This window comes from Anopheles funestus, chromosome 2RL (assembly GCF_943734845.2).
Source record: "Anopheles funestus chromosome 2RL, idAnoFuneDA-416_04, whole genome shotgun sequence".
Classification (NCBI taxonomy): domain Eukaryota; kingdom Metazoa; phylum Arthropoda; class Insecta; order Diptera; family Culicidae; genus Anopheles; species Anopheles funestus.
In genome coordinates this window covers 24,571,760-24,593,975 of record NC_064598.1, presented here as the reverse complement: position 1 = coordinate 24,593,975, position 22,216 = coordinate 24,571,760, and the positions used below count along the sequence as shown (strand labels likewise).

General features: G+C 39.5%; 1 protein-coding gene across 22 annotated transcripts in view; it reads right to left on the bottom strand.

Annotated features, from left to right (window-relative positions):
• Positions 1-22,216, bottom strand: part of LOC125775215 (polypyrimidine tract-binding protein 1) — a 308,123-nt gene that overhangs the window by 158,866 nt on the left and 127,041 nt on the right. For all 22 annotated transcript variants that reach the window (XM_049445790.1, XM_049445800.1, XM_049445791.1 and 19 more), the window contains one exon: positions 844-939. In XM_049445790.1, coding sequence (XP_049301747.1) covers positions 844-930 — 87 coding nt within the window. In that variant the 5' untranslated portion in view covers positions 931-939. The remainder of the gene's footprint in view (positions 1-843; positions 940-22,216) is intronic.

Below are 22,216 nucleotides of genomic sequence, written 5' to 3'. Positions count from 1 at the left end.
GGATAGAGATGATCCTCCGCTCTGCTGATGATCTAATGAAAAGCCTTCTTCAACACGTGCCATATTTGCCGCCTGGTTTCGATACGAAGATGCGAAGAGTCTCCATCACCCATCAGTGATTAGGTACTGTTCGCTGTTCTTCTGCAATGGACGGGTGCGCCAATGTACACGGAACACTGCTGGGATGACCCTTCGGGGGAGTGCGAGTATTATGTTCCGAAAACAGGGATTTACTTCATCGCAAAAGCGGGGAGAAACTAATTATTACTCCACATGCTTCACGGAAAACATCCCGGTACGTTTCGAGTAAGGAGAGTACGACGGAATGGACCAAATCCTTGAAGGTATAAGGTACGATATGACTGACCCCATGATACTGGAGCTACCGTGCTCTTTCGTGCTGTTTCCATGTTCGCTTCCAACCACACTACCGATGGAGAGCTAGCTGGTTGGAAAGATTTACCCAGCCCATTTCGCATCTTCGATGTTTTAGCTTCCAGTCGTACAACGTCCATCATGTTGCGGTCGCTGTACACCCTCTGCTGATGAACCATGTTCGATACGGTCTCGTACCAGAAAGATGGTAGTGATGGCCAAGATAGCCTACGCTAACGTTCCTTTCCCATTTAACATTACCCACCGGTAGCATTCTCTCCTCGCTATCTTAGCTACAGTGCTTACGACAAAACCACAAAAGCTTCTAAAATGCATCGCTACGAAACCGAAACCTGTTAACTTTCGCCGAAGCTAAACTTCGTACACACACACACCCACTAAAGAGGCAACGAACTGTTGCACGCGCGAAATGAAGCAAATGTTTCTTGAACAAAAACGGAACCTTACCTTAACTCCGATGTGCACCGGAGGAAAATCTGCGTGCAGTGCTGGTGGAAGTAGTGGCAATGGTAATGGAAGGGGGCAGGACATCATGGCCTCTACCTGTAATGGGAGAAGAATAGAATCGTTTTTATTTTCCCTTATTCACATCAAATTAATAAATTATTACTTTTAAAGAAACTTTAATTTTATGCTGTTTAATAGATAAAGTTGAAGAGGAATTTTAGAAAAATAGCATACACAAATTTGGAAAACCTTACATCTGCAGTGTAGTGTCGAGTGAATCAAATTTGAAACTAATAATTTACATACATCCTTGGCTTCCGGTAGGTCGTGCATTCATTCGTATGATGTCTAGACTTATGTCGAACCATTATGCAATGAATGCGCACCTTCAACGTATAGGCATATCCCACTCCAAGGTTTGTAGCTGCGGCGTTGGATTCCACGACATCGACCACATCCTCTGGTCATGTGGGGAATTTGATGCCGCAAGACCCGGACTTCTAACAGCCGTTCGGGCATCAGGAAGAACCCCTGCTGTGCCGATGCGCGACATTCTGGGTCAGAAGGACTACGTGTACGCACGGATTCTTTTCGGCTTCGCCAAAGAGATCGGAATTACCCTGTGATTCCTTCCTGCTTTCCCATCCTGTAGATAGTACGCACTATCGTCTTCATAACTGTTTCTGTGTGCTGTATTACTATATGTTTCCATGTCTGTACCCCAGTAGTTTGTGCTATTGTTGTTTGTCGCTGATAGCTCTAAGACATTTTGACAGATTAGCAATAAACAAACTGGTCAACCAACCCTGGATCCAGAAGGTTGGACAGAATGGAGAAGATACCAGAACTGCGCCGGGTTACATGGAATCCATCAACAGAGCTATGGGCACGAAGCAAAATAACGAAGCAAAACGAATCAAAGGGAACCAAATGGTCAAAACGAACTTCGTCCTCGTGATTCCTGATGATCTCCAACATAAAAATCCGTTTCTCGCAGCACAACACTGCATATGTACGCCGCAACATTTACTTATTACCGAGTTCACCCGGGATATGGTGCAACCGTAGAATAAGGGAAGGAAATGTCCCTTATTCATATAACTATAAGTAGCGATACAATGTTAGATAATAAGGATAGTCTCTAAGATATACGGCCTGGCCGTCCCTACGCTAATAAATAAATAATAAAATAAAATTTACATACATCCACTAGAGCCGTTTGCAGTAAAGCATCGGTTTCCATGCATTAGACTCACATACACAACATTAATTGGATATCCGATGTACAGCCTGCAACATGAGCAAATATTTCGACAACCTGTTTTGCACCACTAATGGGTGAATCTTCGAGAAAGATGGAAGGAATATTTAGCCGTCCCTGCAGACACATCACGCATATTCCACCCATCCGCTGACGTCAATACTGTTTCGTAGGAATTGTCGAATTTAATGAACGCCGTACAGAGGAGATAACTCACCGCACGGTTGAAGTTAATTAATTGAAAGCAACTGCCGGAAGGTACACTTCGGCACCCAGCGCAGACACACACATAACAATAGAACCGATAGAATTTACGTTTCGCACGCAATGCATCCTTCTATTAATGCGTTCGATTTTTGCCAAGTGCAAAACAACACGCTACACAAAAGCCCACCTTTAGGGCAGACGGGGTTCTAAATGATCTTTGTTTGACTGCAATTCATTAGCAGGAGGTTCGAGACACGTTTAATATCATTGTTGTTATGCCGATATTAGGACAATCGCTACTAGCATAAAGTCTTTGATCTTTCCAGTCGCTAATAGACGTGAGTGGGCTACTTCACGCAAAACATGCCAAAAGGTCGAAAGCAAATGTTCGGGACATATTGAAAGTGGCGGCTTGAAAATAGATTGCGTTCTGCCGAGTGCACTCATTAAAAAATGTACCATAATTAAGTGGACTTTAACTATTGCGTTTCGAGTGTTAGTTATTTGTAATTGCTTTGCCGTACTGTCCAAAAATGTTAATCATTGATTGAACATTGAGCTTTCCGCAACCTCATCAAATGCAATTTGTGTAACGTGCGTATTTACTTTTAGGATTTTGTTCAAATCTAATTTCTTTCTGTGTTTATTAAAAAAACTATGTGAACGAGTATTGCAGATTTGTAATTTTATAAAAATAAAAATTAAGCGAGATAAAATATTTGAACTCGCAATATTCTTCTTCTTCTTGGTCTGCTCAGGGTCGAGTCCATCGCGAAGACATGGCCAGGTCTCTAATAAGTTTCCAGGAAACTCGGTCTAGGACTGCAGTTTTCCATCCACGGCGTATATTTGGAAGCGATCGGATATGAAAATCCTTCCAAAGGGTTGACTAACTCGCTAGAGGTATTTAGAAGTCTAGGAAAGGCAGAAACAACAGACCAACCTCTTGAGGTTGTAATGCCACCAAAGAAGAAGAATATCATGTCACCAATCGAGAATACCTGGAATATCGGCAGTTGTAAGATCTATTTCCGAATATCTATGTTTTCTACTACCGAAGATCATCTCTGAACGTGTAGAACGCCGTCTTGGCCATAGTTTTCTGCACCAAAAAAAGTATAATAACGCTTTACGCGTATTTTCTTACAGTATATATCATTCGGTTTTGGACAAGTCATTGAACGTGCTAGAGTAGATGAATGTATAATATATTTAAATCCAAGTCTTCTGAGTAATAAGGATTGTAATAGTCCACAAATTTAATAGTTTAATATCATGGTTGACACAGACAGGGCTATTATGAAACGCAAACATCTTTTCAAACGTCACACAAAGTTGCCTTTCGTATTATGACTTTCCGTTTGGCTCTCCGTTTGGCACATTCAGACGTTTCAAAAATCAATGATAACTTGATGACAAACGGAAAGTAAAAAATTTGCATTACCTGAGCCAAACGGAAACCCCGTTAGAGAGAAAATTTTCCGTCAGCCGAAAGCAACGGAAAGTACAATTTTCTTGAGAATTGATTATAAAAAAGTGAATACGGAGGTGTCCACTTCTTTTGTAACTCATTATTCACACGAAATACAACAGTGGTGATGAGATTTGCTACTTCAAAACTCAAATTTTGTTAAAAAATCATACAGTTGCTTCTCTCGACGAACTGCTATTTTGAATTTTGTTTATGGTTTTCATCTTGACAGATTGATTGATCCAAGAAAAAAGTCGATGAAGCTTTCAATGACTCCAACGAGCAACCATAATGCAAATTTGCTTTCCGTTTGAATTGTGACTTTCCGTTTGTGAAATTTCCGTTTGCGTTTCATAATAGCCCTGAGAGAGACATAATAGTCTAATGAACGGATACCTAATCGTCATATTTTTCATGATTAATCCAAGATCTGTCAAAATCCGTTTATTAACTATTCTGTAAATTAAGTAAACCTCGCTTGAGTAAAAAAGACTTTTCTGTGGAAATCCATTGGCTGGAACGATCCCGTTTCAATATTTTTATATTACCAAAATTTAACTGAATTAATTAATTAATTCCAACGCCATACTAATGGCTGACTCCGTAGCAATGAGTGTTTATTAAGAACGTTAAATTACTTACGTATTTACATAGGATATATTCCCCACCAGCAAATATTGCAAGGTGCAATTATGATGTGCAATTAATTTGTTTGCTTCACTCTGCCTTGTGGAGCTCGGATAAGAATAGTAATAATCGTAACGACTAACCAGCCATGATGGTGGTGGTGTGCATAAATAAATAAAGTGAATTCTTCGTTACAATTTTCTTCAATATTTGATGAAAGAAAAATCACCCAAGAAGTATGTGTGGCGCCGTTTGCAAAACCAATTCCGTACGTGAATATTCCAGCATCCCTCGCCAACCATCGCTAAAGGATGACTTCCATGTAATTGTGCTCCGTACTCATCCACATCCGGAGCTGGTATTGCACCATTTCGTAATGGAAAAATAATCCAGGATTAACCAAGGCGCACAAACCAGCAACCGGCCAATAATCTACAATGTAGATGAAATACAGCGCAAACAAATTAAAAATTATTCCAACCCTAGCCCGCCACGCGATATGGTTTCGTATTAATTCCAATCACTTATAACCATCGCCAATACAAACAAACATAAACTTTCATCTGCTGCCCAGGATAACGTCGTTCTTTCGCATGCACATTAAGCGCAGTAGGAGGATCAGCGAAAATATCTCAATAATGGACAACGGGACGAATGTTTTCTTGCCAAACGGCACACAGCGGCACGAATGGACACATTAAAAAAAAGCGATCCTAACTATAGCAATCCACCAGCCCGCTGAAAGCGACCGCTAAAACCCACTAATGAAAATATGCTGACAAAGTAACCACCAGTGCCGGCAGAACCAGATAGCAACACCAGCGGCTGGCAAATAATAAAAATAAAACATCAAAATTGTTCGACCTAATAAAACTGCACCGAGCGGTTGAAAAGCTTGGGTTAACTATTTTGTGTGACAGTCGGGTTTTTTGGTGCCTTTGGTGCACAACAAAATTGCACCCACACCATCGACGCCAATAGCGTGTGGCGTTGGCTTTGCCGAGTGGTCCGCCACCAAAAGCCTAGCGAGAGAGCTCATAAAAATGGCAAGTTAATTTTGTGAAATTATGTCGTAACAATTACGATAAGGAATTTTGAATTTTCTCTCCCCACCCGTTCCGGAATATTCGAGCAAAAGCCGATCTTTGACTATGCTTGTGTTGATGGCTATTTTTCGATACGAAACAAAATATGAGAAAATACAGGCGAGAAGGAGTCCCATTGCTATTTTGCTTCGTTGTTGCCGTGAGCATTTTTTTTTTCGTGAGAGTTGTTTTTATTAAACATGATGGTTGAATTATGGTGTGTGTAAAATGGTTTCATGTGCAACATTTATCAACCAGGCTAGTGATGTGCAGCGAATGAGTGCTGAAGCACCGGAAACCTTGGACCACATAAACGGGTTATGAGGGAGAGGTATAGAATGAAACAACATTACTTAACCATGTCAAAACCAGTCATCCTTGATCTTCTGGACCATTACTCATAGCTGCAGTTTGATTGAATGTCGAAAGGAATTTCCGAAAAATTGTTTACGATGAATATTTAAAAATACATATTCAAGGACCATTGGGCGTTTAATAAAACACAATAAAAATACACAATATAAAAAAAATATTTTCAAGGAACATTAAAAATAAAACACGCAGCGACTGTTCATGGAATGTTTAATCAGTTACTTTACATTCACAACTGTTTTGCTAATAGACGGTGACAGCATTAACTACAACAAAAGGATGTTTTGCTAGTGATACGATAAAGAACACACAAAAACACACAGCGAAAGGATACATTTCTACGTTCGTAGAGTGAAAGCATGTCCACTTTTTTACGGCATTCAGTTCAACCTATCTCCCGCAAAAACATATCCTCCATTCCATCGATCCACGTGCAACGGAACGAACTACGCATATCGTGGTCTGGTGTGGTGTCCTTCTTCAAAGGAAATACCGCTCCAATTGTAACGGCTGCGGCTACCGATCTCAAACCAAGCAACAATCCAACACGCCCAGACGATGGCATGAGGGTATGAGAAAAAAAAACAAAACAAAAAAGAAAGAATCGTCGGGAAATATATACTCCGGACAAAACGTATTGAAATCGAAACTAGAACTGACATCCGGACGTATGTGTATAGCGCATTGTGTTCCGTGCCTTCCCATTCCCATCGAACACGTCCAGAATCCTGCAGGACAGTTAAGGGAAATATATATATGCGATGCCGTTTGTACGTTACAGCAACGGACACGCAACCCGGTAGCAAGAAAAGTTGCGAATAAACGCCCGGGAAAAACTGGCGGACGGAAAAAACGTAAAACACACGCAAATGCTCTGTTTGACAGTGAATCCCCAGCGGAAATCGACATACTATCATCTGGGCGGTTTTTTCGTTCTAACCATTCGAGCGTTATGGTGATGGGTTTTGTTAAAATAACACAACCAACTTTGTTCGTTCGTTATATGTTGGATCAAATACGTGCGTATTTGCTAACAAGGTTTAAAAGCCAAGGTAACTAAAGTAAGGTAACTACATGTAATAATGGCTGATTTTCTTTGTTTTTACGAGAATTTTAAAAAGGCTATTCCGTGTTTTGATAACATCACTGAGTTTTAATTTACATTATTAACTCACGATCTTTCATGTACTAAACTTCGAAAACAGAGTAAGTATATTTATGAAAGATATGCAGATTTAAATATTCAGTGGAGCACCGATTATCCGGCTACCTTTTATTCAGCTGTCCCATTATCTGTGCTGCTCGGAAAAGACAGTTTCAATTAACTGCGAACCGGTGATTGCATGAAATAAAAACCTATATTTCGACTAAATGCAACAGATTTGTTTTGCAAAGTGCACCTAAGAATATTAACATTTAGCCTTAGCAAAAAATTAATACCATTACACACTAAACATTAATATTTATCAATAAAAAGAGTTCTGCGTATTATCTGTGATATTCGCTTATCCGGCAGGGAGCGAGTCCCGATGAGCACGGATAATCGGCGTCCCACTGTAGGTATATGTTTCTGCTTAGTTTGAGGACGAAACGAAACGCTTGTCAACAAAACTATCACCAAGGTGATGGTCTCATCAGTAAATTTTGTAAAACTGTTTAAAACACTAGTGTTTTTAATCTTATTTCGATGTGTGGAGATGAATGAATAGGATTTTAATTGATTAAAATTCAAAAAGAAAGAAATAAATGTCTTACTTTACATTAAAAGTTGTACAAGATTGCCAATAAAAACGTTAATTAAATATTCAATTTTCTGTGTCTCGTTTTTAGTCCAGTGGAACGTCGATTATCCGTACTAATCAGGATTTAGTATTAGCACTATTCGTCAATGGCGGAACTGTCAAAATGTCAAAAGGTAAACCTTATTTTATACTAAAATATGCAACGAGCTGTCAAATGTTCCTCGTCCAAACTAATTCAACTCTCTAAGCTACACCTATTTTGAACTAAAAAAAACCCCATCTGAACAGACCGTTACAGGAATTTATGTATGTTTTGAGTAAAGTAAATGTGCTTATTTTACAAATGTTTTATGTCGTAAATTGATAAATTGCAATTTATTATGGCATTATTTATAACTATCCCTCTAAGGAACTTCCAAGTTGTACAATGCAAAAGGAAGAGATAAATTAAACTAACCCAAAGTTTTTTTCTTTATCTAACGGAAACCAGCAGACATTTAAATTACGAGAAAAATGTGTCGAAAAACATGTCCAGCCGTCAGCACACTATCTCGTAAGTTAATGCGAATTGATGTTCGTTGAACGTTAAATGGTATAACAAAAAAAAACTGGTGGACACTGACTGCTGAAAGAATTTGAAGGTGGAAAAGAGGAGAGCGGTCCATTGACCTAGCGCAAATTTGTGTTTCAACATCGCTTTATAGCTAGAGCGCACACATGCAAAACCCAACCCCAAAACCAACATCTATTTGCAGTAATCATATGCTTGCTTGCGTCTCTTCTAGCACCATTATACCCCATTCCGGATTCCCTGTTTATGGTTCTGGACCGCTGAACAGTAGGGATGAGGTGAAGGGGGGGGGGGGGGGGGGGATTTGTATTTTTCCTCTTCTATGGAATGTAAACTGTCCGGTGCTCGATTCACTCTGTGAGTGTTCTGTAAGAATGTCGAACAGATATAAAGTTGGAAATCAAAAAAGAACAACGCACACATTCTACCGGGACATGAATTTAGCAACAAATCCGCAATGTCAATTCTTTACCACAACACTGGTTTCGTGTTGGCTAAAAAAAACGGCTAAAGAAGCATCGCTTAAAAAAAATGCCACCGAACGTTACACGAAAGAGTTGAAGCACGATCATCACGATCGGTTACACCACCCCTTCCAGCAAAATGTGGGGTAGTGCAGCATAAGCTATGACGCAACGGAAATGGTACCAACACACAGGCAACCACAACACGTTTCTGGCTGGAAATGAACGAACCGGCCGGCTTCGGGAATTAAACACACACACACCTTTACATTCTTATGGCACGATCGCGAACCTTGGTTGGTTGAAGCAAAACCCCCAAGGCGACGACATGACGCGCACTTAACCTTGAAAATGGCCACGCTGTGTCTCTCCATGCGAAGATCCACCCTAGTGCTTGGCAATGGAAACAGCAACAGCAGCAACAACAAAAACCGGTCGTAGACGGGAATGATCGTCGGACCATGCAACACACAACCACTGCCATATCTGCAGCCGTGCTACCATCGTCATGCTTCGCCGAAGTTGCCTCTCAGTTTGTGTACGATCATCATCAAAGAGCCCCTCCACCGCCCCATCCAATGCATGATCATCATTTGCGGGTTGAAATTTTTCTTTCTCTCGCCTTGCATGATTTCACTCGCAAGGTACAAACACACATACATGCAGGTGAATTGAAGCCGGAAAGCCAACGCAACATATTTAAGCGATCACTTACTAGGCACTTTGATGATATCGAGCATCTTTCAAGGTTGCATGCGATGAAACCAGTTGCAGGTAATGGGTGATTTAATATTTGGTACAATATATTTGATGATTTTTCTCATTAAAAACTACTTAAGAATTGTTAAGAACTCCAAAAATTATTGTGACAAATGGGAAGAGTTTTAGTCAAAATTACTGATCTGCTGGTTTTAGTGTAAATATTAACTATAATTACCTAAAACCGCTTGGAAGACTTACTTACATTTGTAACGAAACTATATACTAAATTTAAAGTTATTGCTTAATTCAATCGATAATTCTTGTTTATAATAAATTCCATACTAAATCCAATTAATTTTATACTAAAGAACTCATTATAATTACATTTTTTCTGATATAAAGATATTAAATATTTACTAAATATTTCCCTAAGAACCAATTAATCATTAAAATGAAGGTAAATAAATATTTTTTTCCTTAAAAAGCTTCATTTCTGTTCAATTTATTGTTGCTGTCACTTCTAACAAAATATAATTATTTTTAAATCATTATTTTTAAACCATTATTTAAAATCGATTTTTGTTCAAGTTTTGATGATGTCAAAAAGCTATCTTTTAAATTTAAATAATTCCATTTAAATTGGCTACATCTCACTTGTTTCTCACTTTGAATTTTAATACAACTATTGATCGCTCTACAGCCGTGAGGATGGAAAATTCCACCTAAATAGAACAACACATTGAAATATCCTAATTGACATCAATCAACATATGCCGATGTTGTCTGAGTCGACATTCTTTTGCTTGTCCGTATATAAAATAAATAACCCGGTGATAGTTTGTGAACCGCTACACTAACTGGTACCCTTCTCGAAAATGGAGAACGATCATCCATCAAACCCCGCGCAGGCAACGTTATGCATTTGGGTGCATACAAAAAAACCCGGATCGCTAAAGCAGACGAGACACGGTCCCGTTTTGCAACACTTTGACATTGGTGCGTGCAGAATCTCCAAATGGTTACATTACGCAATTGACCTCAAATCGACTGGTCTACCCAAGATACGTGAAGCGTATCGAATGCTAATGATGCAAAAATACGCACATAACGCCGTAGACATTGTTGCAAATCGGGGGGAAAAGCAACTCAAACTCAATTGGATGTGTGTCTGGAAATGGTAGCAGCTAGAGTGTTGTCTAGAGTATTGAATTTATTGCTTCTTGTTGGTGCAATTTCTATTTTTTTTGGAAGGACGGACTATTGTTGAAATTAAAAATTAAAAAAAATTACACAAGATTAGACTTGCCAATATTACTTTCATCATAAATGTGTTGTCTTGCTTTGTCAGTAGAACAACTTTCCTCAAAAGTAAAACCCCCGCAAGCATCAATTCGATTTCCGCCATTTTCAAGCTAAACTCTTCTCGCAACGCCCGAGGGGAAGGGTTAAGCAGAATTGTTCGACAAGTAGCAACAGGAAATAAAGGCATAATTGAGGAAAATGCCATCTAACGATGCCCACACCTGAAAGGACGACGGGTCGTGAAGGAAAAACACACAAAAAACGCCTCCTTTCGACTTCAAATAGGTCTCGTTTGCAGAAGTATTTTAATTTTCCTGTTTGTTTCTTCAACCACTTTCTCACTTGAATATGTCATTGACGGTGAAATGGAGCAGGAAGATAGTAAAATGATTTCCTTTCGTAATTTAGAGGAAGAAAATCAGTAGATACAATGGGACACAAAATGCAGCTGATGGAAAAGTAAGGCAAAAACCAAACGCCTTAGAAAGGCTGTCTACATACCGAAGGAAGTGAAAGGGACAAACATTTCTTGAAAAGAATCCCTTACCCTTTACCCCTAATGCTTCTTTCACGTGGTATAAGATGCCTCCTCAGGTCCGATACTCTTTCACTATCTTCACCAATGCATTGGCTTTTTTTTCTGCTACATCCACCATCCAAACCAGCAGCTAAGTGCTTCGATCTATTATCGTATCTTCGTCTCCTAATGGGTTCATTTATCCTGTTTTCTGGCGATGGTTACTTCCTGTTTGCTTTACCTACACACGACCCCAACTCCCCTTTTCCAGCAATATTGCAGCGCCCCAATTGTGCCAGCGTCCGAACGAGGTAAAATTGAATCTCATTTGCCTTTTCCTTTTCGCAAAAAAAAGATCTCGCCCACCTTTTACCCACCCAAAGGACACACCGGAAAAGCGTCATCATCTTCACTGCTCTATACCGACTGGGGTGATACCATAAAAAGGTACAAACTGACTACACTTAAGATGCCACCGCCATTGTGTTCGAAGGATTTTCCCAGCACTTCAGCGCACGTGAAGTAGAGAACGATTGTTCAGGAAGACAACGAACGGTATCAACACCATTCTAGTGCGGTACCCACTTTCGTGAAGAATTGACCCACACTTTAACGTCAACTGGCCGTTAATGTGTGTACCAAACACCGAAACCTCATCAGTTTGACCTACCGTTCTGGGCCGGTAGTAGACCAAATTTTTCTCTCTCAGGGTGAGGTTAAATTGAAACAAAATGCCTACTACCGTACCAAATAAGTTTGTTTGGAACGGGTTTTTGCGGGGAAACACTTGTTGTGTGCAAAGGCACCCAGAAAAACGTAAGAGAAGGATACAACCGAGGACAAATAAAGGTTATTTCAACCTTGCACACTATCGTCGTTTATCGATGTAGACCACTTCAGTACCGACCAAGTGCGCTTTTCGTTGAGGAAGCGAAGAAAAAAAAACATAAATGGTTCTTCCGGCCGTTAGCGGCGATGTTAGGAAGTTGGAAAAGGTGAAACGTTATTGCGCGGCGTATCTAATCACTAATCATTTGACGACGGGGATTTAAATTTGAAGAAAGGTACGGACAAATGATCAATTAAAAAATCACACATTTTACCAGTAAGGCTCTCTCTAAAGACTAATATAAATGTAAATCCAACTTGTAATTACTATGTGTCATAAAATTTTCAAATATTTTTGAAATTGCCAAAATAGCGAGCTGCAAAAATCTCATCGTCTAAATGGAGCTTAAGGTAGTACAGTCAAACTCACGATAAAAATTGCACATTAGCATGAATGTTGAACTATATAATTCCTACTTTTTCAACCATATTTTGAAAAACAAAAGCAGCTAGCAATTTATAAAACTTCTAAAAATTTGAATTAGCTCATTTTTTCAAGAAAATTCAGAGAAATTTCCACTTCCAAATTTTCTCTAGGTGTAATAGAAAATTATACATCTTTATCATCCATTTCGGAACGACACCTAAACACTTTCACCCTGTTAATCAATTTGCATTAATTTCAATGACTCTTTTACCATTCTCCCAACACCGTATCCGCTTTCCTCTCCCTTCCAACCAGGCGACGCTTAATGAAATTAACTAGATTGTATCATAAAGTACAATGTTAATTCAGGCAACGAGTAATTCCATGCCAAACGTACCAGGGATTTAAGCTCCATCCCAAAAAAACCGAAACGGCCATGAAACGATAACGACCTTCATTCATTGAAATCATTAAATTAAAACTCTTCAAAAAAAAATCAGTAAAATGATATCGGATATTACGGCGAAAGAAGGACAACGAAAATCCGAACCCATTACTGTCCTGTCAGTATAAGGGAGGTTGGTGATCCAACGACCAAAAACCAAGAGTCAAAATTCTGCTTTTCCAATGACTTGGCAAGGTGATGGGGGTTTATGGGCTTTCTTGGCTAACTGAATCTTACCGTTGCCTTTCGAAATGTTGTGACAACATTAAGGCTTTTCGCTGTAGTTACAAACCAATTTCGATTCCGCAGCTTCTTTAAAAATTCTTTAGCAAAAGTATTGAAATACCGTTTTGAAAAAAGTGTCGTTTCCAACGGTATCACTTTGCATTTCTTCCGCTTCCATCCATTTGATGGACACCGGCAGGAAGAGGTACGAGTTTTCATCAATTGTTCGCATACAAATCGGTTGTTCACTCCCTTCCCGTCAGCAAAAACTATTTTCAGACCTACAGGTCTCAGACTTCAAAAAACGCCTTTCAGTTTCGACAGCTCCCGCACCATGTTGAAAGGCATATTGTGCGACGGTGTAATACCACTTGGATGGATGAAATTAATTTTTGCTATCCTTTCTACCGTCCAACAGCTTCCCAGGGTACCATATTGAACTGATTCAATCAAAGATGGTTGAAAGGAAAAACTTAATCTCAACCGTTCAAACCTTTTTCTAGTTATTACAGGCGAACAATGGTGAGGTCAAATCAACCTTCAATATCCACTACCATAAGCTACAGGGTGACTCTCGGGGCGGTGAATTTGTGGCCATTACTGATGGGTGGAGATTTTGATTTTCTTTTTATGTCAAACTGCTGTTTGTTCCATAATAAAGGACATAGTGCAAAATTTAATATTTTTTACACTTTTTTTATTTTTTCGTCTATTGTGTTGCGCATAATTTAATTAATGCTAAAACCAGGAGGATAGTTATACGCTAAAAAAAACAATTAATTTAATATTTTGTACTGTAAATAACAATAGTTCAGATCGAAAGAATTGTTTTGGTCTCAGCTATCTACCTGAAGCTAAGAAGTTGATTTTGCTTACAATAAAAGGGGCGTCAATAATTCCGGTAATGATGAAGCACCAGAGACAGCTCCCAATATGTTTGATGAAAATTACAAAGAGTATCAGCACTAAATCGCTACCTTGCGACACTCCTAGTACGTTTAAGAATAATAAACGGCTATTACAATAAATGGACACTAAATTTCTATAAGGGACTAAATAGCCCTTTACTTTAGTGAAAAATTCAGTAAAACTGTAAACTCTGTAACATTCCATCATAATAAATAAAAAACCCATTTTGCGTTATATTTATTATTTATATGGTTCGATTATGGCTCAGTGTCAATAGTTTTTGCTTACTCATTCCATATCGATCGTCTATCACTGTGTGAGGTCATGATCAAGAGTCGAAGCCATATTTCACTTTCCAAACGCTTTTGACAGGGTAAAGAGCTGATATTTAGGTATGGTATCACCCTGTTCACCGATGATGTAAGACGATCGCTCACCAAAAACGAATAAAAAAACATACTACAAACGAATGAATGGCCTATCTAACACCCTCTGAACAACAATCTACCACCATAAAGGCATTGTGTTTCTTAGTGTTTGTTACAAAAGCTTTTTTTTCTCTTCAAATTACGGCAAAGGGTAAGAGACGCAGATGGAAGTTAAATATGCTAATTCGATGACTGACTGAATGTGGCAACCGTGTAGTGTTATTGCGACGAGTAACGATCGCGACGGTGTGTTTGTTGGATGTTCGACACCTTAAGCCGACTCCACACGATCAAGAATTCAACGCCGGTGACATCATGAGCTGAAGAGGAACTTCACTTCGTGGTAAGCAAAAATGCATTCCTGCAGCAAATTCCATTCTAATGATGGAACAGCAATCATTAAACCGTCACTTTATTATATCAACAAGTAGAGGTAGAATGGCATGAACATGAAGGCTTAATGTGTCAAAAACAAAATACAATAGAGCTTCGATAAACAGACATACGGGGATGGGTTATCTGTTTTTAATTTAATAACCAAAAACTATCGAACAAAAATGGTTGTCAAAATTCACCTCTTTTGTAAGGACATCTTTACCCTAGTCCATCCATCGAAACACATGTATTGTTCGCTTGGAAATGGTTAGATATGTTAAGCCTTTTTGGAAAAAAAGAATTTTTTCCAACATAACATTAAAAAAAATCAACAAACCCGATCCTTTTGCCAAAAGCTGTCATAAAAATACCTGAAGCCTCCTCCAAGGAGATCCCTTTTTTTAGCTGGCTTGACATATTTTTGCTTGCGAAAACAATTTCGAGCCATTTTGAGTTCCCACATCCCCTTGTCACGAGCCAACCATGCCTAAGTAAGCCTGAAGGGACCTCTTCCTTTCTGCCCCCCATGCACCACCATTTTTTCTGTGCCTTTTCTTTCACACGCCATAGAGCCAACGAAAAAAAAACACACACACAAACACCCCACCGGTAGAAGAAAAGATAGTCACTTCGACAAAAACCCCAACCACCCACTAAAACGAACAAAATAGAAACAAACGCACCCTACAAAACTCACACACACACACAGCGATCTCCGGTAGCTGCCAGGACCAAGCGAATGGACAAACCCTGGGCAGATAACTACCTGGAAATATAATGCCAAAAAATGGAATGTGGCGCCCCCATCCGCTACGGGATGAAGAAAGAATGTAACTTAATGAAAATTTAAACCATCATCATAAATGAGCATCGGGAGCTATGGGCATTTTCGGGCGGAATAGATGCTTTTTGGTCTGCCCCGTGCTACCACCTTGGAAAAGCCCTCCTCCCGTTTTAGTCGAAGGCATTTCATCACCGGTGCGCTGGAAAAGTCGGTCAAATAGAACCCGCACCGGTCCCAAATGGATGGATGGTAGAAGAAACGTGAAAGAAGAAAAATCAGACTGAATATCCTTTATTCATTTCCATTCGGTAAGGAGTGCGGCGCGGTTTGGGGATTTTTTTTTTTGGTGGAAGGGAATGGGGTACGGGGGCTACTCCGTTCCTGTGTGTTGTAGATGGTTTTTCATATTCTCTGTTGTAAGACTTTCCGGGTTTTTTTTTAATTTTTTGTAAGCTTTGTTTTCGAGCTTACGGAAAACTTCACGTCCTTTCGCTGGAAGCGGCAACAATTTGGTTGATTTTTTCACCCTCCTCCCCGTCCACTCCCTTATCACTCTTTCCATTCATTTTCGGGCAACATTCTCCAATACCAAACCCTCTAACCTTCACTCCCATTTCTCTGCTTTTTGCTGAGGGAAAATTCTTCCAGCAATTCTTCAAGCAGCCCACAGTTTATTCAGGGAAGTATTGCCGAAACACCGGTACGAAATAGAAAAACTTTCCAAGCTGATTTCGGTACTACCGAGGACATCCATCGGTATTAATGGGGAAGAGTGTTTTAAAAGGGAAGCAAGGGAGAGATGGGAAGTAGCTTGCTCAATTGGTTCATTTGAAGGTTTCGCTTAAACAACTGCCTGGACCAAACACAAAGTGTCCTTCGTGCCAGGTCTAGTGTGTTGTGCCAAGTGGCTAGATGTTTCTTTCAAGTCTTTCGCCGTTGACGATTATTAAATTATGTAAATGAGATTTTTAACAGCTTCCTCAAAATACATTGTTCAACTGGTTTTGCCGAAGGGGATACCGGGTTTGACAAGAGCCAACCCGAGAAGGCACACGGTGAAGGTTGGTGACGTTGACTAGCCGACGAACATTATGTTTCGCGGTTCGGCACACAAACAGATCGGCAGCCCATTATAGTGGACAAAACAGATAGTCCACAAGAGGGTACACGACGGACACTCAAAGGCATCTCCCCACATTTTTGCACAAATAATAAAATTGCAAGTAGCAATAAAAAAAATGGATACCTCACCAGGCAACGATAAGGACAAAAAAGTGATACGAAATAAAAAGAATATAGAAAAAAGACAAAAAAAAAACAGAATAAAAGCGAACATAGAAGAAGAGATAATGTCAAAAAGAAATTAAAGTTGCAAAAATGCGATCCAAATTGAAACGATTTACCATTTCAAGGGTTCGTTTTCTCTTTTTCATTCTGTTTTCGGGTGTCGACGAGAACCCAAAGCTAGCTTTTTTTATGAAGGAAAGCACCAGCTTATGTTTTCCAACATTTCCCGGTGCATTACCTTGTACCTGATGAATGCTGCGGAATTTTATTCGTGTAACACACCGGCAGTAAGCATTGACGTTGAAAGTTGCATGTAAGATTATTAAATATTTATTTTTAAAACTCATTCCTTCGCATTATTATTTTTTTTTTGAGCATCAGTTCCGGATGCTTACGGCAAAGAATGACTGTTTTTTATTGCGTGTGTATGTCCTCAAACAAAAACCAAACAAACAAAAAAACAACTACAAACTCAGAGAAAATAAACTTATAATCATTTCAACGAGCATGCTGGGCTCTGTAATGGAATTACAGTGTGCAAAACTTATTCAGTGGAACAACGAGAGGACACAAAAAAAACAAATCTTCACCACTATATTGCATTCCGGTTGCTGTTCTACCAGTTTCGTGTCATTTTCCACTCACTCACTGCAGTGTGACAACGTACCGTCACTGTCGGTGCCTCCCGGGGATAGCTAGTTAGAGCAACTGTACAAACAACAAGTCGCTGACATTTTTCACAGCAGAACAATTTCCCATAATCAAACCTCGGTTGTTTCTGCTGTTTGGTGCTGTTTGAAATGAAACACGGAAAGGATTCTGCCACAACTTACGGTACCGTACTTTTCCACACGCATCACCGAAACGCGATGCAGCAAAAGGAAATGCGTGAATGGTAAGATGTTACCCGACCCGGGGAAATTCTTTGAGTTTTCCCCTTTTTTTTTAAACATCTGCCACACAATGCGAAGCGTATCACTAAGTGCGGAACGTTAAGTAAGCTAAGATGATTCATGATAACACGCATACAGTAATGGACAAAATAAGTGCAGCACGTAATATCTGTTGTTAAAAGAATGTGAATAATTCCATTAATATGTTTCGTTTTAAATTTCAAAAAGCTTCAATCTGTTCATTTTTAATCGTTAATTAGTAAAGAGCCAATTTTGCAATATTTACTAGATTACAATCGATATATGGACGATTCTTGCTTTGTTGCGAATTTAATGTATGTTAAAAATTTTATGAAGTATGTAAAAGTTCTGAAGGATGTAAAAGTGTATGAAGTTAGTAAAAAGAAAAGCATACAATTCAATGTTCTAGTAGAACATCCAGACATAATTTTATAACGGGAAGGGTAGTGAAATGGCCAGAAATGGCCGACATGAGAGAAAGAGAGTTCATAAATCTTTTTACTCATGAAGATCTCTTAGGAATTAATCCACGATTTAAATGACTCTTTATTAAAGATTCATATGAGGGACTTTTTTTAACAAGATTCATATGATTGCAATAAAATTCTAGGTTGCGTTGCTTCAGTTTTGTTGCTTTTTTGAGTGCGATGAAACAGGGAAAAATAAGGATGAATCAAATTAAAAACCACTGAAGAAGACGCCATATACCGTTTACAGGATACAGATGTATACTGATGCGATCGAATCAGTGGCGCTTTTTCTGTCCAATACTGTACATGCAAACAAATAAAAAAAAAACATTACAAACGAAACGAAATCAGGTGAAAGTTTACAGGTAGAGTAAGAAGTAGAAAAGCAGACATCACCAAAAAGGACCGCACTCCAACCGGCAGCTCTTTTGTTAGCTTCGCCTGCAAGAACAACATGCCCAGCAATCAAACCAGCTCCTTAGGAGGAACTTTCTTACCGAGTGCCGCAACCTTTCTTAACTTCCATCTCCACAAAACGATGACGTTAGCAACACTTGTACCGCTCATCAACCCTACCATCATTATCGAATTGGAAGCAATCTGAACAACAGGCATGATGATGATGTACCGAATCTTACTTTCCTTTCCAGAGCAAGATGCACTAGAATACGTACAAGATGGAAGGGGCAACAGCAACAACAACAAAAAAAACTTCCATTACACAAGAACTGAAATATAAACAAACGCTATTTTCATTTCATCAAACCCACCGCTGGGAGGGCATACAGACACATGAACAGGGTACAAGAACGTCCTGCGAAAATAACGAAAGCAGCAACGTCACCGGGTCGGTATCTCCGGTTCGTATGAATCCTGAGAGGACTGCCGACGGCAAAACACAATACACGCGCCCGGCAAACACACTCACCATACCGCACCGTGCTGCTTCTGTGCGGTTTGTGATGGTTTTTTAATTAAAGAGAAAATGAATTACACTCCCTCCGTTGGCAAGTGCCCCGGAAGGCTAGCTACTTAGCAAATCGAGAGTGGGAATGCTGAAGGTCTTGGAAAGGTTGCTAGCTAAGATCAAGAATGTTCCCATCACCCATTGGTTTGGCGAAAAAAAAAACCTCCGCGAGCTTTGCAGAACGAAAAGCAAAGCTCTACGGTGGTACTTTACAAACCGTCATCTCAGCTAATCTCTGCTGATGGATGTACGCCATCTTTTCCCTAAGGGCTGTATCCAGCTTCCAGCCTGCACGAGCAGCTCGAGAATCGCGCATATACACTTCGATTAAATTAGCAATCGTAATTCGTTAAGAATTTTCCATTTTTCTCATTTGTATCTATCTGACTCGCTGTAGGTGTTCATTCCACACGATCGAAATGCAATTTCACTACTGGAAAGGAACTATAATTTAAAACTTAATTTAACAACCGGTGTTCAAAAAAATAGCACAAAAAAATTAAACAGCAATTGCAACTCAATCGTTGAAATAGATTTAAAATCATTAATATTAAATGCAATTTTTTAACGATTTAAAAGGAGAAAAAATGTTTCAATCCTCCTTTTATCCTTTCTTTTCATTTAGTATGTAGCTCGAAGAATTGTTAGATACTCCAGGCGCTCACATAACAAAAAAGCGCAAAAATAATTATTGCATACTTTTAGGCGCTGATTATCAAACGTGATGTCAAGATCTTTTTTTTTTGAAATATATTTTCTTACTTCTAGAAAACATAGAAAATGTGAAACTCACAATCTAAACAAACAATAAATCACATAAGAAATAAAACAATAATAAACAAATTTAATTAATAATACAAGAACACATTGAAATCCCTAAACAAATCAAAACAAGTGAAAATTTTACATCTCGTACAATCAAAAAACTCTTAATAAACGAATAGATAATAAACAATAATTAATAGATATTGCCGGTTTAACAATGTACATAATTGTTACTAAAAACACACTGTTATTAAATTAACAAAAGTTAAATTGTTTTTTTTTCTGTAAAACTATTAACACACAACAAGCTTCCTTTTAACCTTTCTTTTCTTCGCAACAACAAATAATACCATTCATAGGCATCGTTAAGTTAATTTGAATATGTGCTTTTGCAAACGTATCCGGATGATGAAGTGTAAAGGCACCGGACGTGTCTATATGCTTCAATGCATAAATAACGGATTACCGAACGCCGAGAATGTTTCCACCGACCGGGAGTCATAAATAAAATTTTACATATTTTGAACGAGTCTGCTTCACGTGCTCCGCTTTATTCCGGCGAATGGAAAAAATTAAACCCCCCAACGGTTTACATTGATGCTGCCGGTGTGCGAAGCAGGTGTACATTCACGTGCAATGCTCACCCATGTGAGCTAGAAAGAATACTATTCTAAAATGATATCCTTCGCCCGGAAAACTTCTTAGCTTCACTAGACACCACGTTTTAGAATTCAAAAAAAAAAACAATCCCCCTCACAAGGTCCCGAGGAAAAACTCCCGTGGGTATATGTGAGTGAATAAATCAGACCACGGACCATGACTATCGACCATCGGATACACGAGCAAGATAAAAATCGAACCCGGTGACTAGCCAGGGTACTCCCGGACAACAAACTATCGTTAACTTGCATGGGAAGGTACACATACGGTGCGGTGTGTGCGGGTATGTTGGCGGTGCATGTGTGTGTATAGAAGGTATTATAAATGGAGTTAAAAGTGCACTTTATAGGTCCCTTTGGACGTTTCTTCCTAGAGGGTTGGAAGCAGACAGACAGACACAATTGGGAAGAGGGAGCCTTTGGATTCGGTGGTACCCGTTATGATTGCATGCTTCTCTGAAACCGGGCCGAAGGGTACCAGAAACACTGGGAAACACAGAAACCTGCATCCAATCTTCGACTCAGTGTGTGGTGCAAGGCTTCTTCATTTGCACTGGGTGGCAACCCGTAACAGGATGCGTATTCGTCCGATAGTCACAAGATGCTCCAAAGACGTCCCAGCAACTGGACGAGTTGCTGTTGCTAAGTCAGGAAACCTGACACGTACAATGGCTGCAAACGTACACACACATACACAAACAGGGCTGTACTTCCCCGAGAGTACGCTAGTGATGCATAATAAAGTGAAGCGCACTGCATTTTCAACCCGCTTAACAGCAGGATCGCATCATGCTTCTTCCGGGTGAGTTCTCGAGTTCCTCGAAAAGCTTCCCAAGACGCAAAGACGCACACTCCCGCCGCCCGTTCAAATGAAGCTTCCTATAGGTGAGAATTCTATTGCAAACGATGGTAGGTGAGGATGTATAAAATATTCAAATCATAGCAGAATAAAGGTAACATTCATGCTATTTCCGATTTTTCAACCATGAACGGTGATGCATCCGAAGCTGTTCGCGAGCTATTTCCCTCGTACCGTTTCACCCATGCGCCAGCGTGCTATATTTATCTAGCACTAGCTGCCTGCCTTATGATAAATACATCTTCAGCTTCTTTTTTTCTTGCAACTTCCGGAAAAAAACTTTCGAGACAGGATGGGAACCGATCGGAAAGCTTTAACAAACCGTGCAAGCTACAAGTTGCCGCCGATAAAAACTTCCACACCAACTAGAGGACCTGCATTTACCTCCTAGTGATCGGGTCTAAAAGCCGATTTTCATTTATCACGGTTGAGGGAAAATTTGCATTAGCCTACCTAAGGATCAAGTGGGACACCGTCAACATGGCACAGAAAAAAAGTTTTCTTTCACCCTGACTGAGCGTCGTCGATAACTTGTTGCATCGGTTGCAAATCAGTGATGTGGAAAAAGGGAAAGAAATAAACTATATTGGTATACTTAGCATTCGCCATTTCTTATATTGAGGTGTCCATAGAAGGTATGTGTTCTATTATGGGCAATATTGTGTGAATAATCTGCAATATAACGGCACCAAATCGGATGTAAAAACTCA